Genomic DNA, 23,830 nt, shown 5'->3' with positions numbered 1-23,830 from the left:
AGGCTTGTTTTCTAAATTATGAAGGTGCTTTCTAACAAACACCTCACCCTAATTCTTGAAGTTATTGTACATAGTGGAGAACTTAATTTAGCACCCAGCAGAAAACTGTACTTCCCTCTCTCCTCCATGGCATAACCAGAATATGTTATGGCAAGAAGGAATTTTTTGAGAACACTGGTATTTTACAATTGAAGGTGCCACTCTGGAGTCCCAGTGCCAAAGAACTTGAAGATGTTTCACCCTTGCCTGTAATCTAAGAGAATGCATGAAGGGGGTCCTATAAACCACACCAATACCTGTGACATTTTTGCCTCTTTAACACCAGGCTTCAAATAAGCCAGGCAATCTTCTGACTAACCTTTGTACAATAACTGTTTAAGACTAATAGTGTAGCATATTTCAGTTTAGATAATTAGTAAAAGTACTGTTTATTACATGGTGATAACCCAAAACCAACCCAAGACTCTGGGCTCATTGTGTTAGCCAGTATAAAAAGATGTATTGTGCCACAAAGGCAAGGCTGTGTCTTTTGCAATCAATTTTCCTGTATTGTTTGGGACCTTTCTTTTTTGGGAAGATATAAGATGAGGAATATGGAGCAATTTACTACTCAACAAAGAGACAAAGAATTAAATTTGACTCCTGCTATAAATTTCCCTACCTATTGTTTTATATATGAAAAATCAATGATTGACTACATTTATACTGTAATCATCATTCTTGTTGCATGTGTTGATCAGAATAAATATGAGCTGTTTTCAATCAAGTACATAAATGCCACCCATTTTATACAGCCACAATTTCTGACTTGGTTCAAAAAGAGAAGGGAATGAATCACCATAGAGTTCAGGACAATCAGCTACAACTATGACAGCTGTGCATAACAGTTTTTCTCAAATATGTTCTGTTTTCCTGACCTTTAAAGCCCACCAAAGGTGGAGTTTTGGCTCAGACTAGAGCAGAAGGTAAAACTGCTTCAGTGAGAAGACTCAGCCAAAAAGCATGAAAGATACAGACTTGACTAATTGTGTCTGCTGATGAAAGCAGATAAGTGTATGTTCACAGGTGGTGCCAGAGAAGGAGGACTTTCACCTAGAGCACTTAAGAACAGAAGGGAAGGAAGAATAGGGGTACATGTGGAGAGTGCTCTGAAAAGAACCCATGGCTTGATAAGAGATTGGAAATGGAAATTAAGAATAGGAAGATGCAAGACTGAAAACATTAGCAGACTGAATAAATGCTTATCTGAAATGAAGAATACATTAAACACTTCTTAATTTAGAAAACAGCTTTACTTATCAATATTACATTTTGCCTTCACATTGTTCTACTACATTTGAGTTCTATACTACCACTTACCTCTTTTTTTGGAAAAACTCCAATCCTACCATGAGAAACATGGTTGTTTCCCTGAAATGTCTATAGTCTTGGTGCCATCTCTGCATATAAGAAAGGGTAAATAGAACTTCATCCACAAAAATGAAATATAATTCATTTTTTTAAACACAAACCCCCCTCCAGTTAGATTTAGCGTTGAACAGTTACAGTAAGAACTAAAGATGCCAATAGGCTCGCATATGAGGAAAGTCCACCAGAATCCGCCCTCCCTCAATAAAAAGAAAATTCTTAAATGTCTTAAACATTTCTAGATGAGATTGTTCTTACAGAACCTATTACCATTTGAAAGGAACACAAAGCATTTCTGGAGAACCACAGGTAAAATTATACAAGATCTTGCTTTTTCTTCCCTGCATTACTCAGGAAGTGCTGGAAAGCTTTTTCATATGCCAGATATTAAGCTTAATTTTTAATACAAGAATGACATAGAAAAAGCCTGAACACTTTACATGGGAAGTGCTAAAAAAAACCCAAATGCAACTCTGATGAAATGCTGGTGCTGAAGCAGAACATTTATTTTACTGCATCATGATTTATACCAAGTGTCTCCTGATTCACTTTACAGGTAAATGTTCCAGGTGAGAAAGAGGGTTTCTCCCTCCCTCCCTCTGAGAAAGGTGAGAAAGAACCCTTCCTCTACAGAGCGTTAAGTGCTGACTTTCAATTGTGCATTAAAGATAAAACAGGGGACATCACACCATAAGACACAGCTACTAGCAGATTCAACAGAAAGAGCTTAAGAAAGCATCCATAAAATGCCAACTCGCTATACCAGACTGACACAACCTATGAAGAACCCCCCAACTACCTACTGCAGGAGCTAAAAAAGGGGCACTTTTCTGCAGAGGAACAGAAGATACCGCCACTCCCCACTCTTAGAGCTAAGTCCAGAATTATTTGTTCTCTCTGTACAGCATCATTCAGAAAATGGTAAAATGCTGAGCCCTGCACAGCCAAGAAAATGTAATTAAAATGCCACTCTGAGGGTCCCTCCCTATCAGTGACTAGGGAGACACACTAATGCAGTGTCCTAAACCTGGTAATGAGAAGTGGAAATTAAAATATTTTTCATTGGATTTGTGAGGGAAAGATTACTCCCATTACCCTCCTGATCAAGTTGTTCGGACCTACCAACACAACAAGGAAGTATAGGTGGTGCACTGGAATCTGCCCAGGACATAAATATCCACTGTTAAGAGGTCTTAATGAACAGTATTACTCAGACTTGAAACTGATGCTGGAAAATCAGCTACAGGCTTAGCTTTAAATGTGAGATTAATTATTTTAGTAACTATTAGTCAAGATTATTTAATGTCCAAGATTCACTCTCACTTTCCCTCCAAGTTTTTCTAAACAACACAGGAGAAGAATTAAATGCATAAACTGGTTATGCATGGTCTCAGCAAAGAAAAGAATCTGCTGCTCATAAGAAAATGGGAATAGCTGCCGAGATAGCTGGAGGACAAGCACAAATGGGACTGTGCCTGCTATGCAGCTCTCAAGATGAGCAAGGCTGGGCACAGACCACTCTCCTCCTTCTTTGCCAGCTGCCTAGAAAAAGCCATGTGGCTCATGTTGTGACAAATTACAAAATATTGTTAGTGACGTCAAGACTCGTTAACAAAGCAAGGACAGATTCCAACCTGACACTAATTAATGGCTCAAACACTGGAATTACAGATGTGAAAAAAATGGCTTTAGCTTAACCTTTAGACAAATAAGGGCTTTATATAACTAGCCAGTTTTAACTTCTCAGTCTGAGACGAGAAGAAATTTGTGAAGATAAAATTCAGCTTTACTGATAACTATTTCATATTACAACTTCATTTAAAGCATAAGAAATGCTGACCTCATATTCCTCCATGTTTACTTCATCTGGCTTTATCATTTCAAGTTTGGCTTGAGCAACCTTCATTATGTTACGGCATCTTACAAAAAGAAACAAAAAACAAAATATTACTGGGAATTCACAGAGGGTATTATCCTTACAAAGACAGGAGCCTCAAACAGTACGAGCTACAGCCTTATGCAAACCAGTATGAAAATGCCTTGGAAAATGTACATTTTATTATGCATGGTATAATCAGCAGGAGAGGGCAAACTTTTGAAGTATGTGTGATGGAGGCCTGTGCTATTTAAAGGATTATTTTTTTTATTTCACTAAATTGTCACACTGCTCAGTCTTTCTTTTGATTTTAAATTTCAGATAGTTTGAAACTCCCTGACAATTACTTTGCAGAACTTTAGAAGATTATTCTCTACACAGAAATCAGACTGTTTTCTAACTTTTAATTTACCTATTTATATAAGTAAGGAGATAGAATTTTGAGTGGAAAAGAGACATTGTCTTGCTCTCCAGTCAGTCACTCACCCAGCTGGAAAAGCTTTGGTCTCTACTGCTGGCTTTCAGGGCAGTGAGAAAACACAGTGAAAGAAGGTACAGAAATCTATGAGCAAAATTATGAACAACACTGAGCATACCTACTTATTTTAGATGAGTACAAACTCAGCTTCTTGATTACTCTTTTAACAGATATTTTTATAATCTGTTTTACAATGTAAGTGTGCAAGCTATTAACTAGGAGATAAAGCCAAACATGAAGGGGTGTTTCCACACATCAGAGAACATTCATGAACACAGGAAATGAGATGTGCAGATCTTATTACCTTTCATCAAAGCTGAGATTGTGATCTCCAAACTGCTCCAGTAATGTCCTCTCAATTATCTTCTTTGGTGCCTGGTTTTGGATGAAGTAAACAATTGCATGACGCAAACGATAATCACATTCAGGTGGTGGATCTTCCTGGGCTAATTTTAGCAGACGTGTGTATTCCAATTTAATTGCCTACATAATTAAAAAAAAAAAAAGACATTATTCCTTCTGGTTTTTAACTCACAAACCACAGACACAAGATACTTTATGTGCCACAGCATTTTGCCTATAAATTTTTTTAACAGTTCCACAGTCCACCCTTCTAAGAAGTCTAAACTATGTTTGTAAAAAGAAAACAAACAAAACCACAGATAAATTGTCAAGTTGGTAATTTCTCAAACCAGTTAAGCCTGACAAAATCCCAATTAAACCTTCCCTTGAAAAGCAGTTCTAATCCTGTGCTATGTCTCCCTGAGAGGAGATTTATCCAATCCTTAGAGAGGTTTCTTTAAGCCCAAGACAAGTGTAAGATTTCAGATGCTTGACCTTAAGAAATTTTCTGAAGTTTTGTAAGGTAAAAAAGTACCTCTAATACATGGTTAAATGCAAAGACATGAATAAAAAGTACCCTACAGAAAGTTTAGTCAACAGGTATGATTTGGAAAATATTAAGTGGGAATGAAATAAGTCCTTAAATGAAAAACAAATTATAGGATTTCTGAAGAAAATAATAATTCCATATGAACAGCACTGCCCTATAGGGCAGCATGCAGCCTTCCCTGAATATTTTAGAGACATTTTAGAGGTCATCAGAATAATTTACTTTTCCAGCTTTGCCAGCACATTAGGTTTTAATGAACATCATTTGATATGTTCATTAGATTTTATTCACTGAAACTACACAGCAACTATATGAACAGGAGCAACAAGAAAAAGAATTAGAAAAATGGTGAGAAATTAATACACATTCCATAAATTCCCTCTGAAAACAGGGAGGTTATTCAGATGGTTTCCTAACACATTAGCAAAGTTTCAATACAACATATGCACAAAATAAAGCACCAAAGTAGTCACAAAAAAAACCCCCTACTCAGTATTTGAAATGCCTTTCTGCTGTAATATCTGACATTTAACTACCAGAAATTTGGGCTCCCATTCTCTGCTAATAACACATTTTGTTTCAGGACTAAACATGTAGGGTAATAATCATACAGGTTTAAACACAGAGCATGTGGAGACCTTTGAAACTTAGGAGAATGTTCTGCATCAATATCTTTAAATACTCGTGATTTGCATTACCATTAAAAAGGATGCTTAGGACAACATTATAAATGCCAAAAGACGCAGAGTTTCTATTATCTTACATCATATGTTCTACCATTAGAAAGTCAACATGGCGAACAATTAAATCTTGATTATTGAGGAGGCAAAAATAAACTGCTATTAGACATTAAATTTTTCATATAGTTACTTAGAATTAGGGAAAAATGCAACACAAACTTTGTATTTTTATAATAATTTTAAAATATTGTGGTATTCTACAGATTCAGAAATCTTTAACAAAATGAAAAAGCACTACTTCTACACAATCGCTACACAAAAAAAGGGACTGTAGCAAGAAGTATTATATGCTTTCATTTTCTCACTGAGGATATTAAATAAAGATCTTAAAGGAAACATTCTGCAAGGAGTTGTCTGTAAAGGTTAAAGAACAATGATTTGAAGAGATCGCTGACCAAGAAATATCTGAATGTTAGTCACGTCCTAAACCTGAGGTTCAGAGGGGGAGTGAAAGCTTGGCAGTAACAATGATCCACACCAAAGGAGTTTCACATGAGTAACATTAAAACAAAGATACAGAACCACACCGCGCCCCCCCCCCTCCCCCACCCCGTTTTCTGGAAACACTAATTTCATCAAAAACAAACACATAAAGGATCAAAGTAACAGTATTAAAAGACATCATAGAAGCTTTTATAGTAAGTTATGGGAAAATGCGAGATTTCATCAGATGCATCCCAAACCAATAATTTAGTTCCCAAAACAACCCCACTTCATCTGCATCCATTCATACTAATATATTCCTTCAAAATGAACCACGTTTTACCTCTTCTAAAATATTGCAAACATGATTCAGCAGAAAATGAGTAAGGAAAGTTTTCTACTTTATGTCAAAACATTTTCTCACTCAAAGACATTCTGCTCCCTTGAAGCCTAAATATTTTAGGATTCAAAATTAAAGACTGAAAATCATTTCAACTGAGTATTGTTTTGATAACTCTAAAGCATTAAATGTAATTTTATTTTAAAGTAATTTTCTGTTTTAAAAATATCAAAACATCCTTCATATTAAAAAATATAATTAGGTATAATTGAACTTTCTGGTTCAAATCAAGGAGTGATTTAATCAAATGAGGATCTTTTTTCAACTTAAAAAACAATTTACATATTTTCATTAATAAATTTGAAAAAAAAGAAAAAAGCAACCAACACTGAATCCCAAAGAAACCCAATTTCACTGAACAGAGGCTGTGGCAGGTGCCTGTCTCTTCCCTGAGATCAGGCACAGTTAACAGAGACAACCCTATATACACAATGTGGTTATAACCCTGCCCAAAGTATCCACTTCAAACACCCACACAAACAGACAAACCAACTGAGGTTTCAATTTCCTTACCAAGGGGTTGCAGAACTTTGTTGGGGATGTTAGGGTTTTTTGTTTGTTTGTTGCTTATTTGGGGGTTTTGTGGTTTTTAGAAGTTCTTCTAGTGGAAGTACACCATAACAATTAAGAAGAAAACAGACTGCTACTCAATGACAAGCAAGAAACTTTTTTCTCCTCTCCAAATCACATTTGAGAGGATTTTACCCTTTACATCACGTCAAAGCAACTCCCTTTCTAATACCCTGAAAATTCAAAAGGCCATGAGCTAAAGGTGCTCAGAAGTTTGTGTATTTAAGAAAATGAACACATTCTTAAATCAGGTGTCACAGTGAAGACTAATCACCATAAAAAGCCTAACGTCTAATTCCCAGTAATAAAACACTGCTTAAATAAATAGTATTGACACCCATGCGGTTATACAAAAGCAAGCAATTTAAATTTATCAAAAATCTTTTAAGGAGCACAAACCAAGAACATCTCTTTGAAATAAACAACAAATGGCTAAAGTCCCTGGGTAAAAAAAATCCTGATGTTCCATAGTCTAGCAAAAGCATGGGTTTTATGTCTAATAGCAGAAAAATCCCATATACCACTACTGTGTAATCACACACCTAGGTTTCAGTTACTATTATGTTACTCACAAGTATTGTTAAAAAGCTAAAATGCAGAAAGGTAAATGAGCTGCTGATATCAACAGGGCAAGTATCTGTATTTTTCAAGGGATAAACATTTAAATGAGGGACTGATACAGACAAGCATGTAGAAATGCTGGAAAAGACTTTACATACAGAAAGGGGTAGAGGGAGTAGCATATCTTACAGGAAAAGTCAAAGGAGAAAAAGTTGAAAATGTTAGTTGTACCTTAAAGAACCCTGCTTCTGGCCCACACCTGTCATAAACATTCCTGGCTTTACCTATAGCCATGATAATACCTTGCATGTTCGGGGTCAGCATGACCTGCCACAAGGGATTTAAGGTAAAAGTTTTGAATGATTAATATTTTAATGACTAAATTCAATATGCTTTTAGTCTCATGCAAGATGAAAAAGCAATTTAATGCATGCATACATTGATATGGCACATTTCAATACAGATCTGGTGAGCATATTCTGCAAATCAAATCATGGCATGTGTATATATAGTTTTACTGTATGAACATTAAAGGAATCTTACAAAAAAGGAAAAAAAGGGAAAAGATCTGTGTCAAAAAAAGTTACATGGACCAAACTTCCCAGGAAAGGAACATGCACAGTTCAGCATTAGTACCAAGCAGAAACTGCACATTGAATGAGTGCTACCCATGGCCATCAAAGGATTAAAAAGGAAAAAAGTTTAAAGTAGAAAAATCATCCAGCCACACTTCAGATATACTGCACTACAGCCACCTGTATTTTATGTGTATTTCAAGGTCAAAAAAAGATATTCACTGCTGCAAATACAATCAATCCCTGAAACATCTGCCGACAATTTCATAAACATCAAGTCCAAAACAATTAGCAAATACCAAGCTCAAGAGAAGACGTCTCTCACTGCTATTCACATCAGTTACACACAATTTGATACATCCAAGCTACTCAGAAAAGCCTTTCTCCTTTTTGATCTGTAAGCAAAGGAAAACACTCTCTCCCTGCCCAAGGTATTGCTGGCGCAGCAACAAACGATGAAGGCTCTTAAAACTCCCTACGAGTCTCCCACACATAAAAACATTTTTAAAAGGTGAATACACTCACAAAACTAATAGGGAAATAAGCAAGAAAGTTCTCCTCTAGAATGACAGTGGCATGGGGACAAAAGTAAAAACAAACAAGCATTGGTCATTATATGAGGTTAAATCCTCATTTCTTTCAAGGTGGAGGCTGCACATCTGTGAGAAGCTAAACTCAGTCTGATGATGTCAATGAAACCATTTTATTCCTCACCCCATCCTCCCAGTTATAACTGATCACACTTCCAGGGCAGAATGACCTGAAATATTATTTGCCTAGGGAAGCTAAAGCTCCCCAAGAACCCATGTCCACAGCCCTGAAATTATGGGCTGCACCAACTCTATTCCCACCCAAAACAAACGTGGAGTAAGCAGTGACGACGAAGGGCAGTTTGATGACCAGCAGTGTTGCTTTCTACTGCTGAAACTGGGCAGCAAAAAACAATGTCTCTCAGAAAAACAATGGGCCCCTCAATTATTCCTCAAGTAGCAGCAATTACATGTACCACCATGAGTCTGAACTATTTTTAAGATTTGCAAGATTCAGTTCTACCAGCCATATCATTTTCTGATTATTTCCACGGCTAATTTAACCCCCAAAGCCTGAAAAGCTTAACCTTGGCAAATAAGAGATCAGACTTTACTGGAATGACAAGAAAGCACAAACATTAAGAACATTCCTCAGTGCCTGGTCACCTTTTAGATAATGCAGCAGTGTGCAGTCTTTCACCAGCATTTTGAAGGCTACCTGGCCTAACACAAACATTCAACCTCCACAGCTGAAGAGACAGACACACCTCCAGTGTAAATGGTAGCATGCAAACTGTGCCCAATTAAGCGTTTGAAGTGCTTTCCTTCCATATTTCACAACAAACTAAGACATTGTTAAAGATCACAAATTGCTAAGCATTTAGTTTTGCAGAAGTCTGTTAGGTGTCACAGTGCGCAAACATGCCAAAAACTCTCATCAGGCAGCACAAGGAAGCACCGAGGAGGAGCGGTGCACACAACTGCAATCCAAGGTACCTCATCGTCATAACCCCCCTCCTCTGACTCAATCACAAAAGTCCCTACATCAGGGATCGCCACCTCTACCACTCGCTGGGTAGGAGCTGCTTGAGCTGGGGCATTATCAGAGCTCTGCAGAAGAAAACCATTATCAGTATGTTTTGGGGAAAAGAAGAATAATCACAATAATTTACCAGAAAATACAATAAAATTATGGAGAGACGCAAACTGACAGGCTGGTCTAGTACAATGTCCACTGCTGAAATTCTGAAGAAATTCAGAAACTGCATCTAATTAGAGAATATAAGTGATATAACTTTCTAAGCAGTACATTTTAAAATTAAGCCATAATTACTAAAATTATTTCATTTGTCCTTTATTCACTAATTCTATCTTTACAGGTTAGTATACCAGTATTACAACTCTAATATCCATTACACATATAAGTCACTTGGCAAAGGATGAGTCTGTGAACCAGTATTTTTTGGACATTTCACCCCAAAATTACTAAATACATCATAAAATATCAGAATAGTTTAGGAAGGGACCTCAAAGATCATCTAGTCCTAAAGATGCCACCCACTACATCAGGTTGCTTAGGGACCCATCCAGTCTGGCCTTGAAGAAGGCCAAGTCAGATACTTCTTATCTGAAATACCTGATGAAGTCACACTTAAGGATAGAAACAAACTGAAAGCTAACATTTCCCAATGCTCTGGGAGAAAAAAAAAATACAAAGAAAGCCTTGAACAATCAAGACATTTTAAAGAACATTTAAAGGAGCATTACATTAAACTGGTTTATTTTTTAGAAGAGTAATTAAACAGAAAATCAGGAGAATATTATCCTAGTCACTAAAAGTCTTGGTATGTTAAACTAAGTTTTAAACAACAATGGAGACAAATCTTGGCTCCTATGGTCTGTCACTGAATAATAGGCAGTTTGCAACATTTGCAGAACTTAAATCTTGACTCTAATCCAAGCAATCACCAAGTGCTATGCTACTTGTTCTGCTACTGTAACAACAGCCTCACTTTTTAACAAAGATTCCAAAAACACAGTATCTTTTTACACCCAACACTGTATAAATACAAAAGAGGGCTGTACAATCAAAGGCAGAAAAAAAGGATAAAAGGCATAAAATGGAAAAAATGAACATGTGGTGAGTAACCTACAATCCTGTTACATGTGCTGATGTTGGCTTTCCTTCTTTTATAAATGGACAAACAAAAAGGGAAGTAATGGAATATATGCCTGCATGTCTGAATGCATATGGAAGCAGAACAATTTGAAAGCATGTTGATACACTGAGAAGGAAGCACAATTCTGCATAAGTGAAATTCGGGGATACAGAGAACAGCTTTTAAATGTTAACAGAGTACCTTCAGATTAACTAGAAATTGAAGTACATTTGTTTCTAAATAATGTTTGCATGGTTTGTTTTTGCTTTTTTTTCTTTTGCCTCACAGTCCTGTCAAGTCCTAAGGCTGACCACTGTGCCACGTCCCATTATCCTGAACTACAACACTTGATCCATTGAAAAAAATCTAAGGTTCTTTCACATCCCACTGGGATGGTGTCCACAAACCTTGGAAGGAGGACAGCCTTTTGAAAGAGATTTTATCATGTGTTTTAGTATCTTCACAGCCACCTTTTCAGCTGGAGTAACATGTATTAAACAGCCTCCCACTAAGCTGTTCTGAGAACTCAAAGCCCAGTATGCAGCAGCCTTTAGTGGCAGAGTATCTTCTCATCCAGAGTTAGATGAGGTTCCCTGTTAGCTTCAATTTCAGCTTAGCAGAGGAAGTGTGCTTCCCTGCCTTCCTGACACCACAGGAGGGGTGGTAAACACAGCAGGTCAACAGGGCGCCTACAATCTGCCACATAATTTTCAGATATTGTAAGGTATCTGGGGCCAGACTGCTCCTGTTTAATGAGGAGTCACACTTAATCTTAGGAAGCATTTTGCACAGATCTAAACTGTTCATATCCTTAGTGGTTACTAGGGATGCCTAAGGAAGCTATTGTACATTTATGGATACAGTTCCAAGACAGATGCATATATTGTTTTAATGGCACATAGTTTTGTGGCAAACGCATTTGTCATTTATCTACATACTTATAGGGAAGGAAAAAAGTATTTGCTGAAAGAAGAAAATGTCAAATATTAGTTTCATTAATAGCCCATAAAATAGTTAATGTCCCATTCCTCTTAGTATACTTTGTACAAAGTGAAAACAAACACCCAACACTGATTATTATAGAAATTTTAAATTAATATAGGCATCCTACGAATCACAAAAATTTATTTTTGTCAAGTTGTAAATCTGCATTAAAGCTACAGAATACTGTTGGAAAACCCTTTATTTCTGAAAGCTACATTAACTTCCACAGGTCTGTCAAAGGAAATCAATTATATTCTTACATTTCCCAGATAAAACCCTGAATGTCTAGAGCAATGTTTTTCAAGTATTTTACATGGACTGTCAATGTTTACTCCTCAAAAATACATGGAATCATCTAACATTTTTAAAAGATGGTGGGCAAAAACAGCTGACTGCAATTTGAACAATATGCTGTACTCCTGACAAGGACTTTAATCCCACAGAGAACACCTATCTTAGTAATTTTTTTTGCACTACACCCATTACCATTGTACACAGTTTCTGGATGGACTTTAGTGTTGGACAGTCCCTGAAGAAAAAGCAATTGTCAATTCAAAATTTCCAGACTCACACCCTTTTATCAGTTTTTGTATCAATTTCACTTGCAAAATAAAAGCAAAAGTAGTATTTCAAGCTTCAAAATGTCCTCACCGAATCCATTATAGCTTCTGGACCTCTATCTTCTTGTTCAGCTAAAGCTTTATTGATTGCTTGTACAGAATCTTCTTTTAAGTGCTTTGAAATATCAGTTCTTGATGGCTGCTCTAAATACTCTGGTTCTCCTGCTTGAACTTAGTGACAGAAATAAGACAAGAATTTTGTGTGTTAACATAAGCATGAATTTTAAATGGATTCATTTTATTTGGATCACTGTCTCATAGATAAGATAAGCACACAGAAAATGCAGGGTAGGTCACACAATTCACAAATACAACTTTACACCAGTCTGTGTCTCAGGTCATTTTAAACACTTCCCTACAAATGGATCCCTGATTTCATATTAGGAACAATAGACCTGTCCTGTCTATAGGCCCATTAAGGCTCTTGAGTGAGTGGCATTCATCAATCAATCACCAGCGATGACTGAGAACAAAGGTGAGATTCTAGCTGGAGTTTCTGTGGGATACAGACTCAACATATGGAATGACCTCCAGCCACTTGAGTGCAAGATCTATTTTTAGTTTGTAAAATAATAAACACATTGTATTTTTCTGCCTTAAGGGAGATCTCAGTCTCCTCCACTTGAGAGCAATAAATTTATTCGTAAAAATAGAGTCTTATATTCCTTACATGATGAAACCAAATTTTGGCAGACTAAACATTGATCTTGTATTTTCCATTAGTAACAAAAGAAATAGCATGAATCTCAAAGTGTTTGTGAACTCAAAACATAAGAAAAGAAGCAACTTTCTGTAGAGTTTGCAAAACAAATAATCCCATTAAATCACTGCACTTCTTACACTCATTTTGCAGTTATACATAGTTGTGAGAAATGTATGCTCAATTTTTAGGACTCAGATACAGCAATGGGAACATCTGGACAGAATGTTGCAATGGAGCAAAAGGTGAATGTTACCAAAAGCCTGGCAGCTCTGGTTTATATTCAGATTGCCAGTGGTCCTTATTAGCTGGGTTCCTACAAGCATTGGCCTCACAGTTGCTGGTCAGAATATTTTCCACAATTTTAACACCCTAATTTCCACACAGTAATTTCTTAAGTAGGCTCTACTATTGTCATCATTAAATCTATTCAATGCACTGCACCAAATACATTATTCTGCTCTTCAGATCTGAATGGTATTCTAATTTAAAATGTGAATGTCAGTCTCACACTAAATCATCTTGAAGAAATGCATCATTTACAGACTAACAAATATTCAAAACAGACTGGTGAGACCTATTTTAAAAAGCCTCAGTTTCTATGGGGGAAAAAAAAAAAGAAAAAATAAGCTCAGGACAACTTGGAGGGAAAAGGCAGAAGAACCAATGAATAATTATTTTCTTTAAATAAAAAATGAAATGCAAAAACCCACCCCAACAGGCTAAACTTCAAGTACAGTTACCTTGGCCAAGTAAATAGCTGATTCAAGATTACACAAATTAACTTTTGCTTCCTTTGTTACGCTGTAAAACATATATACAAGCCCCAGTGATTTTTGATCCTACTCCCTTTCCAAACAGGTAGAAGCAGCTAACCTGGAGCAGGTGAGGGTGCTGGTGCCCTGGGTATCTGAGATAACAATTTCTCCTGCTGTGCTTTCTGAGCAAGTTCTGCATCCCACTCTTCAAGTTCTTTTTCAAAACGTTTATTGTCTTCCTTGACATAATCCCTTAGATCAGAAGGCAGCGTGTCCATTCCAACAAGCATCTGCCCCGTTTCTTTGTTGAACTCCTCTATGGTAACATGAAAGGTAAGTTTCAGAAAAAGAAAGAATAGGACAAAAGAAAGTAGAAAGTATGTTCAACAGATATCCTCAAGTGAATTACCAGAAATGTACGGTGTAGTACCAAACCCCCAAAACTATGTAAGTTTTAACTGGTTTTACTATCTGTTGAGCTCTCTATGTGAGCATTTAGAGAATACTCACAAAATCCCCACGATTGCTTGACTGTATTACTGCCACAGAAAGCTGGACACAACTAAACTTCCCCAGAGAAAATGGGAAGGAGAGTGGGAGAGTGGACCTACAGGAATTCAGAAAGCCAGCTGATAAGAACACTAGCTAAATTGAGTAATCTTCCATTTGTTTTGAGAATGGTCTCTGCAGGGGTATCCTACATCCCAGGGGATCCACCAGCAGTAATTGCCCTACAGGGCCCAAACACCCTATGGCTGCAAGTGCACCACACCAAGCTGGCAACCCAGGAATGTCATGGGTAATATTGGTTCTCATTTACAAACTGAACAAATGAGCACTTGAGCCTTCTGCCTATGAAAAAACAGGAACCTGAATATTTTCCATGACCTTCTACTGAATCTCTGGACCCTTTCACAGACAGCTCTCTGCTTACCATTATCAAAAACTTTGTGCTGAGGGATCGCTGTCCTCTCTTTAATCACTTCCATACAAAGCCTTATAGCTGCATACTCCTACATGACCTGAAAAAAATTTCCTAACCCATGTATTACTTAGGTTTGATGTACAGTTGGTAGGGCTAAGTTATTCACATTTCAATTTACTGCATAAGCTTTCACGTTTCCACGCTTCAGTAGAGTGTATCAGGGCTCTGAAGCTTATGGGGGAAAAAAGCAGCTACATGAGGATTTTAATGTCAAAAGGCTCATTTCTCTATTTCCATACTTCTCTTCTAATCTTGAGATAAACCCTCCAAAATTGTGCAATCCCTTCTGTAAAATATTTACAAATTAACAAGCAGTGTGTTTTTTTAGCTTAATAATGCTGAAACACAGGCATCATCTTTATTGATCTATAAGCTGAACAGCAATTGTTCCGCCCACAAAAACAGTCTAACAGTTCCCAGCAGGAATAAAACTTTCAATAACTATTAAAAATATTTCAAAAATCTGGAAATCCATCTGAAAGAAGTTTGCTTTACCAATGTATTCAGCTATTCTATATCATGCAGAATCTGTGTAGATTACATTACCTTGTATCAAGTACTGCTCCTTGTCATTGATATACATTAAACAATATGCACTGGCATTCCTGTAACCACCAAAAGAGTCCCGTTCCAACTCTTCCCAAGTTGACTTTGTCACAGAAATATCATTATATTTCATCCATCTGTTTTGGTGGTGGTCATAAATATAAGCCCAGTAGTGTCCTGCATTTGCTTGACCCTCATGAACTAGGACAGCATGCAACCTATAAGGAACCTTAAAAAAAAACAAAATAGGAGATAAATGTCAAACCCTCCTTGACAGCATTTAGTTCCTATTGTATGCCAGCAGTAATTGCTACATGACATAAAAGTAACTGAAATAAAGTTAATCAGGATCAAAACATAACACAGAGGAAAATCAAGTAAAACTAGCAATCCACTAAGCATAAGGACTTGGAACTATGTTACTTACCACTGCTAGTTACAGGAGATCTTATAAATATTAGTGTATGACATATATGTCTACTCTGCTGTCTTTACTACCACTCATCCTCTTTTCTTAATTCCTTAATATTCCTACCTTCATTGTATCTACCAAAAAAAAACCCTTAAATAAGTCAGCCTTGACTGTCTAGGATTTGCTTCAGTTCCAACCTGGCAAACCTGTCAAAAAATCTGGAAAGGCACATGCAAATTCAAGGTAATAAACTCAGTGCTTTCTGTGTGACAGCAAAATAATTTATTTAAATTAGTATCTGCTTCAGTTACCCAAAAATAAAATTCCCACAGTAGAATAGGAATACAACTGTTTTCCAGTGTTTTAACTGTATCAGGAAAAGACAAATAAAGCAGGGAAGACCTGAAGAGGTCCTCTCCTCCCCCCGAGGCAAACAACAATAACAGGTTCTAGGATCAGTGGAAAATGAATTCCAGGCTACATCTGTAAACCAACAAGTAAGAACAACAGGAAACTTTGTTTCCACCTAAGTAATTGCGAGTATGAAGGAGAGAGAGAGAAGCAGAATGAATGAGTTCTTCCTTACTTACACATCTTTTGAGAACATCTTAATGATTGACTCATTTTAACCTACTGGAAGAAGACATGCAACATAAAAGAGAAAGCTGAGCTTCTCTGCTGTGCACAGTGTGCCTCAATGACAACAGCTCAGATGGGATGAAAAACCCCCAAACCAGCTTGTGCAGGGGCCACAATCTGGACTGAAGATAAACAGTCTCTTTAACTCAAGGTGTACTCAGTATTTTTCGCAAATATCGTTTGAGTACTGCAACAATCATAAATATACACATAACCCTGACTGGAGAAACTCCTTGAAGTTATTTGTAACCTGATCATTCTCTTCCAGGCTATATGCAAGTGCTGAAGATTTTGCAACTCCCCTTGAACTGTCAAGCAAAGTGACTGCACAGCAGCTGGAATCAAACAGCCTGTCTTTCCAGAGACTAAACTGTACTCTAAATCTCCCAAACACAAGGAGTATACACAGAAGAAATCCTGGCAAGTCCTTAAATCTGAATGCTCTGGGGTTTTTAACATCTGTTACTAAACCAGTGTGAAAGCCTCCTTAACACGACTGCAAGCCTCTGTATATGCACAGAAATGTATGCAGACCCTGATTTAATATAAAAGGTGTCTCTTTAGACTTCGTCAAAACAAAATTTTCTTACCCTAAAATCAGGAACTAAAAATCCCCATTGAATTTAAAGCGTTTTACTTAAAACCATGCGAACTGGGTCAGCTTGAGGGTCCCCACCCTTTCCTCCAAGCCAAGAAAAGCAGCTGTCAGTCACCCACACTGATCTTTCAGGAAGGTTCCCCACAGAGGCCTGTGACAAGGGGACAGGTGAGTCCAGTGCCAACAGGCATCTCTTGTGATAAGCCATTATATCAACAGTAATTAATAGCACAAGGTAACACAAACATAGGTGGCATTAAACTTCTCAGTTTACACATACTATTCAGAAACCAGGAATGGAGCTTCACCAACCTCATCACACAGAGCTGCAGAACAGGTGTGTGTGTCAAAGCGTCAAAGCTGATATATCCAAGATGAACCCCCACAGTAAAAACTGTTGTGACTCTTTCCCAACAACAAGTTCACAGAAGGAAGGAAATAAGCAGCTGATAAAACATTCATTCAGGACAATGAAACCAAGATTTCAGGAATGTATTTCATATGACAATTTGACAAAGGTTTTATGGACTACTGTATCTCCTTAGAATCCAAAAGGACAAAATGAGAAGACAAAGAGCTTATCAAATAATTCATAAATACACTAGGAAGCATCCTGCAAATATTATATGTTTGTCTTAAAAATGTATCTAGTTTTATGTGCATAGAACTTGACTTCACAACTGCAGTCCTGCAATTGTATTTTGCAGAGGGAAATTGTTCCCAGGGAATGGGGCAATACCCAGCTATCAAATCACCCAGACACAGAGGAAGCAGGGAAAAGTAGACAGCTCTGCGTACCTGCCTCCTTCCTATTGTGCCAAAACAGCCACAGGGACAAACCAGGTGAGCTGCAGAAGGGCAGCTTCCCTTCCAGCCTGTGATTTCAGAGGGGTTCAGTGCCTACTTTGTGTTTTACTAAGTAATCTCTTTTTGCTTTTGTAATGACAGCTGAGTAGTACCTTTGCTATCCAGAGGTATTTCTTCCTGTAACACCTAAGCCAACACTGTCTATTTAGATGCAAGTTACCAAATTAATTAATTTTACTGTTAGATGACATGTAACCTGCGGCCTTATTCTAAGAACACAATTAATAAGGAAAAAAAGTGTCTGCTAGTAGCAAGCTTCAAGAAAGTCATCTAGGCAAATCTGCCTGAAATCCTTAATATCAGAGTTCAGCTGCCAGTAACTATTAGGAGCTACGTACAAAATGAAAACATACCTCAAGAAAAACTGTAAGCTGAACAGATCTTACTTGGAATGAAAATATTTCTTTTTACCAACAGAAAGTAACAGAGGAAGTAATCCTTAACCTTAAAACCTCTCAGAGTGAGAGAACATGAGCATGTGAATATAAGAAACAGCAGAGGAGCCACAACTCCATAGCAGAACATTCTAAAAACAGAATAAGAATTTGCAAGAAGATCGCTTAAACTAATAATCGAAGTTGTGACTGATACAAAATCTAGAAAAAGTTAAAAAAAAACCAAAACAGAAAACCAAACCAAAAGTAAAAAAACCACTCCCTGGAATTAACTACAAATCAAAATCAGGAGCCTTGAATTTCCATGTATTAGAATGGAAGTTGCAAGATGCTGTGGCACTAAGCAGCCAAGTAAATAGTACTTTCCTATGTCTTCATCTTAAAGCCATAAGGTCACTGAGTAATATGGGCAAATCAGGGTAAGAAAATTTTGTTGTGTGAATCTGCATTCAGGCAAAAAAAGGGGATCAGAGATAGAACATATTTGGGCTTTTCATCATAGCTGCCTGAATTTAAGCATGTCACCTGTAAAATACTGTAATGCTGTCTTTCATTTGACTGTGCAAAACTAAAGGTCTTACAAAACCTATTATGACTTTGCCATGCAATTTCTCAAAACACTACATAATTGTATACTTGCTCTGTTTTCAAGCATCTAAGAATTTTTTTCAAGTTCCAAAAAGGATCTATTTTCAATTATCTCATGCCAAAACTGTACTTACTTGGACCATTGTTTTGTCAGAGTACATCAATTCAATTGTCCGATGTATTCTAGATATACTTTCTTGTAAATCTGAAAGACAAAGAAGAAAGGACCTCTCTTCCACAAGGCTGTATAATTGCACACAACTACATCTTTATCTCACGAAAAGCCAAATGGGTGCATTTCACACGTGGCACATCTATCTACAAGCCAAATGCTAAACCTCCTTGGATGAAAGATTTCCCCCACTTGCACAAATTCTTTCCTACAGCAAATGCATCCCCCAGTGTGTGGCATTACCTCTTGTGTCATTTTCTACTTCAGTCCTCCAGCGATGCAAACAGCCCTCCAGGACAGACAGCTCCTCCTCTGTGATGTGCCTTGGTGCTGGATGCATCGGCAGGTCAGGGGGAATCCGTGATTGTGTGAATGGTTTGTGTATTACTGATCTTTGTACAGGAGATGTGCTTGGGACATCTGATGATGAAGGCCCCTGCTGCTCTATTGTGCTGCATCCGTTCAAAACATGAAATATAAAAATTGAATCATCACATAGACAGACTAAAAGTTACACCATAAAAATAAGCTTTTCATCTGAAAATGAGCATTTTAAAGGTAACAATTTCCTAAAGTGCAATCCAGAACAAGTAACTACAATAGCAATATGGAATTAGTATTTAAATTCTGAAAGCTTTGTGGTGTATTACATATTAGCACAACAACAAAGTTTGCTTTATTTGAAACACTACTGAACAATTTAAAATCATGTCATACACATAAATAACTGTGGTTTGAAACATTTACAGCCAAATGGCAGAGAGAGAAATCACAGTAGTTTGTCTTATGCCCAATGACTATAAAATCCAATAAGCACAAATTCTCAGTTTCATAACTTCCTTCATGCGTCTTATGCCTAGCAGACATACTTTTTCTAATGTCCTACCTCCAATTTATGTTAGCTGAACAGTAATAATGAAAGGACTTCTGATATTTATGCCACACTGGAAATGTGCTACCAACCAATCTAAATTTGTTCCAAACCACTCTAATAAGAACTGCAAAGCAGCCACCTTAGGAGAATTCTGCAAGAGCAGCAGGGTAATAAAAATGAAGACTTGTTACTGATTTTTCTCTTCCCATCAACAAGATCACCTCTATATAATTACACTGCATAAGAGTAATGTGAATCTTTCTTGCATGCCACTGAATTTTTACTTTGTGTACAGCATCATAATACAGCCTAAGGAACTTGGATTCTTCAGGAGTTTAGAAACTTCTGAGAATGTTAAGAGCTGAAAATGTCACTATACCATGCTGTGGTGTTTCTATAGAAAGCCACAATACTTACATTTCTACAGAACAAACTTCCTGTACAGGAGTTTGAACAGTTTACTACTTTTGAAATTGCATTTCATGCAAGCAATGGTAACTTTTAAAAGTTTGTCTTCTCTTTCCAATCATCACAATTTCTGCTGGCATTATATCAGTAAGGCATTGGACATCTTTTTAAAGCCTTTTTAGATTCATGTACTTCACTTCTCTAAATGACAAATTTAACAACCTTGACTGACCAGAAGACAGAACCCTACTGCCCAAATACAACATACAAAGCTATGTTACAAACTGTTAAATGGCCATTTATCCAAAATTGTACTCTATTACCATAGAATTATTTAGGTTGGACAAAACTTCTAAGATGATGAAGTCCAACCGTTAACCCAGCACTGCCAAGTCCACCACTAAGCCATGTCCCTCAGTGCCACATCTACACATCTTTTAAATACTTCCAGGGATGGCTCCACCACTGCCCTGGGCAGTCTGTTCCAACATTTGACAACCCCTTCAGTGAACAAATATTTCTTAGTATCCAATCTAGTGCAATCTCCTCTAGTGCAACTTGAAGCTGTTTCTTTGTGTCCTGTCACTTGTTACCTGGGAGAAGAGGCCGGCTCCCACCTGGCTACACCCTCTGGTCAGGCAGTTGTGGTGCGTGATAAGCTCTCCCCTGAGCCTCCTTTTCTCCAGGCTGAGTCTCCCCAGCTCCCTCAGTTGCTCCTCACCAGACTTGTTCTCCAGACCCTTCCCCAGCTCCATTGCCCTTCTCTAAACATGCTCCAGCACCTCAATGTTTTTCTTGCAGTGAGGAGCCCAAAACTTAACACAGGATTGAGGTGTAGCCTGCACCAGTCCCCAGTGCACACGGGACAATCACTGCCCTGGTCCTGCTGCCACACCACTGCTGATCCAGGCCAGGTGCCACTGGCTTTCTTAGCCACCTGGGCAGAGCTGGCTCATGTTCAGTCACTGCTGATCAGCACCTCCAGTCCTTAACTGCTGGGCATCATCTGCAAACTGACTGAACATACACTCAATCCCCTACACTGAGTTACTAGCTTAAATAGGGAGAAAAACAACATTACTGGACTCTGATCTCTCCGGTACTTTAGCTACTCTGCATTTAAGAAGTCAGATTATTTAAGTTCCTGACAAATTTGGTAAGATATGCACACTGCATGGCAGAAAAGGAGCTTAGCTCCCAGGCAAAAAGTAAAAGATAAACTGCACACCAGAAACCTTTATGCTATGCAGCACATACACACTGCCCAATTCAGATTCTTAAACAATACACATGGGAATCAATGACCTCACCAGAATCTTCTGTCTATTTAGAATTGTAGATGGAATTGAGCTGTGCTTGAAAATAGTAATCTCCTTGTGAAGACATTTTTGAAAGTGCATGAGACAAACCCAGGTCATTAGCATTTTTGTCTATTTAAGCCTGCTGTGCTGAAAGAAAAGAGCAGAAACTTTATGCTCCCCGCCCTAGAGACACCCAGTTTTATTGGTCTGGTGCACAAAGCAGCTGAAGGTGCTCCCTCTCTCCCAGAGGCTGGTTTGCTCTGGCCTCTGCCCAGGGAGCAGGAGGCAGCCCTTACCTGGGGGGGATCTGTGGTGGCAGTGTGCTGCTGGCAGGGGCACTGGCACCCAGGTCATCCACGGGGGACGTGCACACCGGCTTACTGGAGGCAAACTCCAGGGCATACTGCAGGACATCTACCAAGGGGAATCGTTTAGGACCAGAACCATAGCTTAAATATCTGTTAACCACAAAATGTATTAATGCCATGACTCACAGATACAAAAAAAAATAAAAAATATTTTTTTTTCTGATTGACTGCAATTAATTAAAGAAAACCTTTCCTAGCATGTTTCATGAATCAGAATTACAACACTTACACACAGCTTCCAAAGAAATGGCAAAAGAAAAGAGATACAGCAAGGAAATCTCAGGTAAATAATTATACACAAAGAAAATGTATGATTGCAAAGTTATTCTATGTAGCCCCTAATAATATTTGCATTTACACATTTATCTATAGTACCGTTCTAATCTCTGTTGTAAAACGGTGAGGTACTCTTTGAGTCTCTTGATTTCATCTCGTTTAATTCTTGTTATTTCTCTGTTTTTGTGCATATACCTGTAAAACATGAAATTTAGAAAGTAGTGTCAGTCCATAGTATCCCAACAGTGAAACTGAGGTCTGTCTCCATCAGCCATGCAGTTCAATACTAACAAAAACTCACACCCTCTAGGACCTACAACATACTCAGCACTAAAACAGAACTGAGAAGAAAATGAGCCTTGCCTTCCACAACTTTCAGAAGATGCTTTTTCCCCAGTGTCAAAAGCTCTGTTGATACCGCAGATGACACACATATTAGAAAGCCACTATTAGAGAGATTTTAAATTAAGTAGTTTAAGTGGCAACCATAAAGCAATACTCCTGTTTCATTATTTAGGTTCACAAATAACTTTCAGCAGCTAACTGAAAGCCATCCTGGTATTTCTACTCTACAGAGAAACTGCATGCACTCAGGCTGAGGACTGACTGCACATTTGAAGAGTATCTAGAACACCATGAAATAGCCAACTTGCCACCCTGTTTCCCAAAGGGACCCATAAATGGAGGGTCTGATTTTTCAGAGTATTTTGCCTGTGTACACAAGTTCCTAGCAATAAATCAAAGTGGAAGCAGGTTTTTGACACAAAGCAGCAGTATGTCTTAAATTGTGATCTATGTGTATTTTCTGAAACAGATGAAACCCATGAAAACTCTACCTTGTGTAAATAGAACATAAATTTACTATGATTCAAGAGAACATAAGATACATCATCAACTTTAACAAACTTACAAGATTTATTTTATATCCACACTAGAATTTTGTTGGTAATATTATACCGTACCTGTCTAGATACAAAATTGGAGGAAATTCTAATTTGTTGTGTATCTTCTCTGGTCTCCCCAAAGCCTGATTAAACTCAAATCTTGATAGCTCAAAAGTTAAGACAGGAGGAAGCTCTGTGAACCAGTGCTGGATGAAGAAACAAAAATCCCCAAAATTAATGCCTTCCAATAGCAGAAATTCAGTAATAATGATACAATACCTGCAGACTGACACAGCTATGACAGAAACTGGTTTTAGAGTGGGTCAGCATAAGTTTTCCAATGCTACCACCCTCTGCCTTCAATGTAAACACAGACTATTTGTTGCCCATGCTGCATAAGAGCTTTGCTATCTGTGCTCCAGCAGAGAAGGCAGAAATACTTGTTCCACTCACATGGATTTTGCTCATACAAAAGTCGGCTCACGGTTGAGCCTACCTGCCTTGCCAACTGTTCTAACTCCTCAATGACATTGAAAGGTTTGTTTGCACCGTTACCAAGTACTCTTCATGCTATAGTTCTCTTAGACTCAACTTACTGATCCTTTCATTCACCTAGTAACATTCAAAGCTTCTAATGACCCCCCCTGAAACAGGATCAGTGAGTGACATTTCCTCCATACTAACAGCTTAAAGTTTCTACTCATGTCTCTAATCATCTTACTATCATCATCTTAGCCCATTTGTCTTTGACTACTCAGCAGAGGTCTATCCATAGTCTTCATTTCTTTTTTTTACATACATTGTTTCTCAACTACAAAACAAATCCAGCTCCAGTCCCAGAATT

General features: G+C 37.7%; 1 protein-coding gene across 4 annotated transcripts in view; it reads right to left on the bottom strand.

Moving 5' to 3' along the window:
- The window catches only part of USP25 (ubiquitin specific peptidase 25), an 89,209-nt gene that overhangs the window by 6,000 nt on the left and 59,379 nt on the right, over positions 1-23,830 (bottom strand). For 2 of the 4 annotated variants that reach the window (XM_068180653.1, XM_068180654.1), the window contains 13 exons: positions 23,065-23,192; positions 22,202-22,297; positions 21,755-21,916; positions 19,119-19,327; positions 18,838-18,908; positions 15,205-15,433; positions 13,792-13,989; positions 12,247-12,386; positions 9,449-9,562; positions 7,579-7,674; positions 4,066-4,244; positions 3,248-3,326; positions 1,360-1,439 (listed from right to left, as the gene is read on the bottom strand). In XM_068180653.1, coding sequence (XP_068036754.1) covers positions 1,360-1,439; positions 3,248-3,326; positions 4,066-4,244; positions 7,579-7,674; positions 9,449-9,562; positions 12,247-12,386; positions 13,792-13,989; positions 15,205-15,433; positions 18,838-18,908; positions 19,119-19,327; positions 21,755-21,916; positions 22,202-22,297; positions 23,065-23,192 — 1,781 coding nt within the window. The remainder of the gene's footprint in view (positions 1-1,359; positions 1,440-3,247; positions 3,327-4,065; positions 4,245-7,578; positions 7,675-9,448; positions 9,563-12,246; positions 12,387-13,791; positions 13,990-15,204; positions 15,434-18,837; positions 18,909-19,118; positions 19,328-21,754; positions 21,917-22,201; positions 22,298-23,064; positions 23,193-23,830) is intronic. The other 2 variants (XM_068180655.1, XM_068180657.1) reach the window with 1 other exon arrangement.

This window comes from Anomalospiza imberbis, chromosome 2, assembly GCF_031753505.1.
Source record: "Anomalospiza imberbis isolate Cuckoo-Finch-1a 21T00152 chromosome 2, ASM3175350v1, whole genome shotgun sequence".
Lineage (NCBI taxonomy): Eukaryota > Metazoa > Chordata > Aves > Passeriformes > Viduidae > Anomalospiza > Anomalospiza imberbis.
Note: the sequence above shows the minus strand (reverse complement) of the source record. Positions and strands in the feature narration are given on the sequence as shown.